Source organism: Agelaius phoeniceus, unplaced genomic scaffold, assembly GCF_051311805.1.
Source record: "Agelaius phoeniceus isolate bAgePho1 unplaced genomic scaffold, bAgePho1.hap1 Scaffold_113, whole genome shotgun sequence".
Classification (NCBI taxonomy): domain Eukaryota; kingdom Metazoa; phylum Chordata; class Aves; order Passeriformes; family Icteridae; genus Agelaius; species Agelaius phoeniceus.
In genome coordinates this window covers 2,016,688-2,017,753 of record NW_027509877.1, presented here as the reverse complement: position 1 = coordinate 2,017,753, position 1,066 = coordinate 2,016,688, and the positions used below count along the sequence as shown (strand labels likewise).

General features: G+C 47.1%; 1 protein-coding gene across 1 annotated transcript; it reads left to right on the top strand.

Moving 5' to 3' along the window:
• Positions 1 to 201: 201 nt before the first annotated feature.
• Positions 202 to 774, top strand: LOC143693005 (olfactory receptor 14J1-like). The gene has a single exon (XM_077173089.1). It carries the CDS (start codon positions 202 to 204, stop codon positions 772 to 774), a length of 573 nt encoding a protein of 190 aa, XP_077029204.1.
• Positions 775 to 1,066: the final 292 nt, after the last annotated feature.

The window sequence follows — 1,066 nt, the reverse complement described above, 5'->3', positions numbered from 1 at the left end:
TGCGGCCACCACCTGCACACGCCCATGTTCTTCTTCCTGCTCAACCTGGCCCTCACTGACCTGGGCTCCATCTGCACCACTGTCCCCAAAGCCATGCACAATTCCCTCTGGGACACCAGCAACATCTCCTACACTGGATGTGCTGCTCAGCTCTTTTTCTTTCTGTTCTTCATTTCAACAGAGTATTTCCTCCTGACCATCATGTGCTACAACCGCTACGTGTCCATCTGCAAACCCCTGCACTACGGGACCCTCCTGGGCAGCAGAGCTTGTGCCCACATGGCAGCAGCTGCCTGGGCCAGTGCCTTTCTCAATGCTCTCATGCACACAGCCAATACATTTTCCCTGCCCCTGTGCCATGGCAATGCCCTGGGCCAATTCTTATGTGATGTGCCCCCGATCCTCAAGCTCTCCTGCTCACACGCCAATCTCAGGAAAATTGGACTCATTGTGGTTAGCCTTTGTTTATCATTTGGCTGTTTTGTGTTCATTGTTTTCTCCTATGTGCAGATCTTCAGGGCTGTGCTGAGGATCCCCTCTGAGCAGGGACGGCACAAAGCGTTTTCCACCTGCCTCCCTCACCTGGCCGTGGTGTCCCTGTTTGTCAGCACTGCCTCATTTTCCTATGTGAAGCCCCCCTCCATGTCCTCCCCATCGCTGGATCTGGCCCTGTCAGTTCTGTATTCGGTGGTGCCTCCAGCCCTGAACCCCCTCATCTACAGCCTGAGGAACCAGGAGCTCAAGGCTGCAGTGTGGAGACTGATGACTGGATGATTTTGGAAACATTAAGGTGCTGGCCAATTTCTGCAAATCACTTGTAATAAAAGTTGGTTTTGATACTTGTTGGTTTCATTTTGGAGGTTCTTTTTCTTTGTTTTACTTTATTAATCTTATCTGATACTGTTAGATTGGATGTGACCTACACACACGTGATTAGGATCAAAGAAGAAAATGTTTTTATATTTCATGTTCTCTAGTTTATATACTTTTAAGAAAACATCATTTTAAGTCATTAATTACATCACAATAACTTATTATATTAATTAGAACAAAGCTATTAGTATCA

Coding starts and splice junctions, on each gene's coding strand:
- LOC143693005 (XM_077173089.1), top strand. CDS start 202: ATGTGCTACAACCGCTACGTGTCCATCTGCAAACCCCTGCACTACGGG.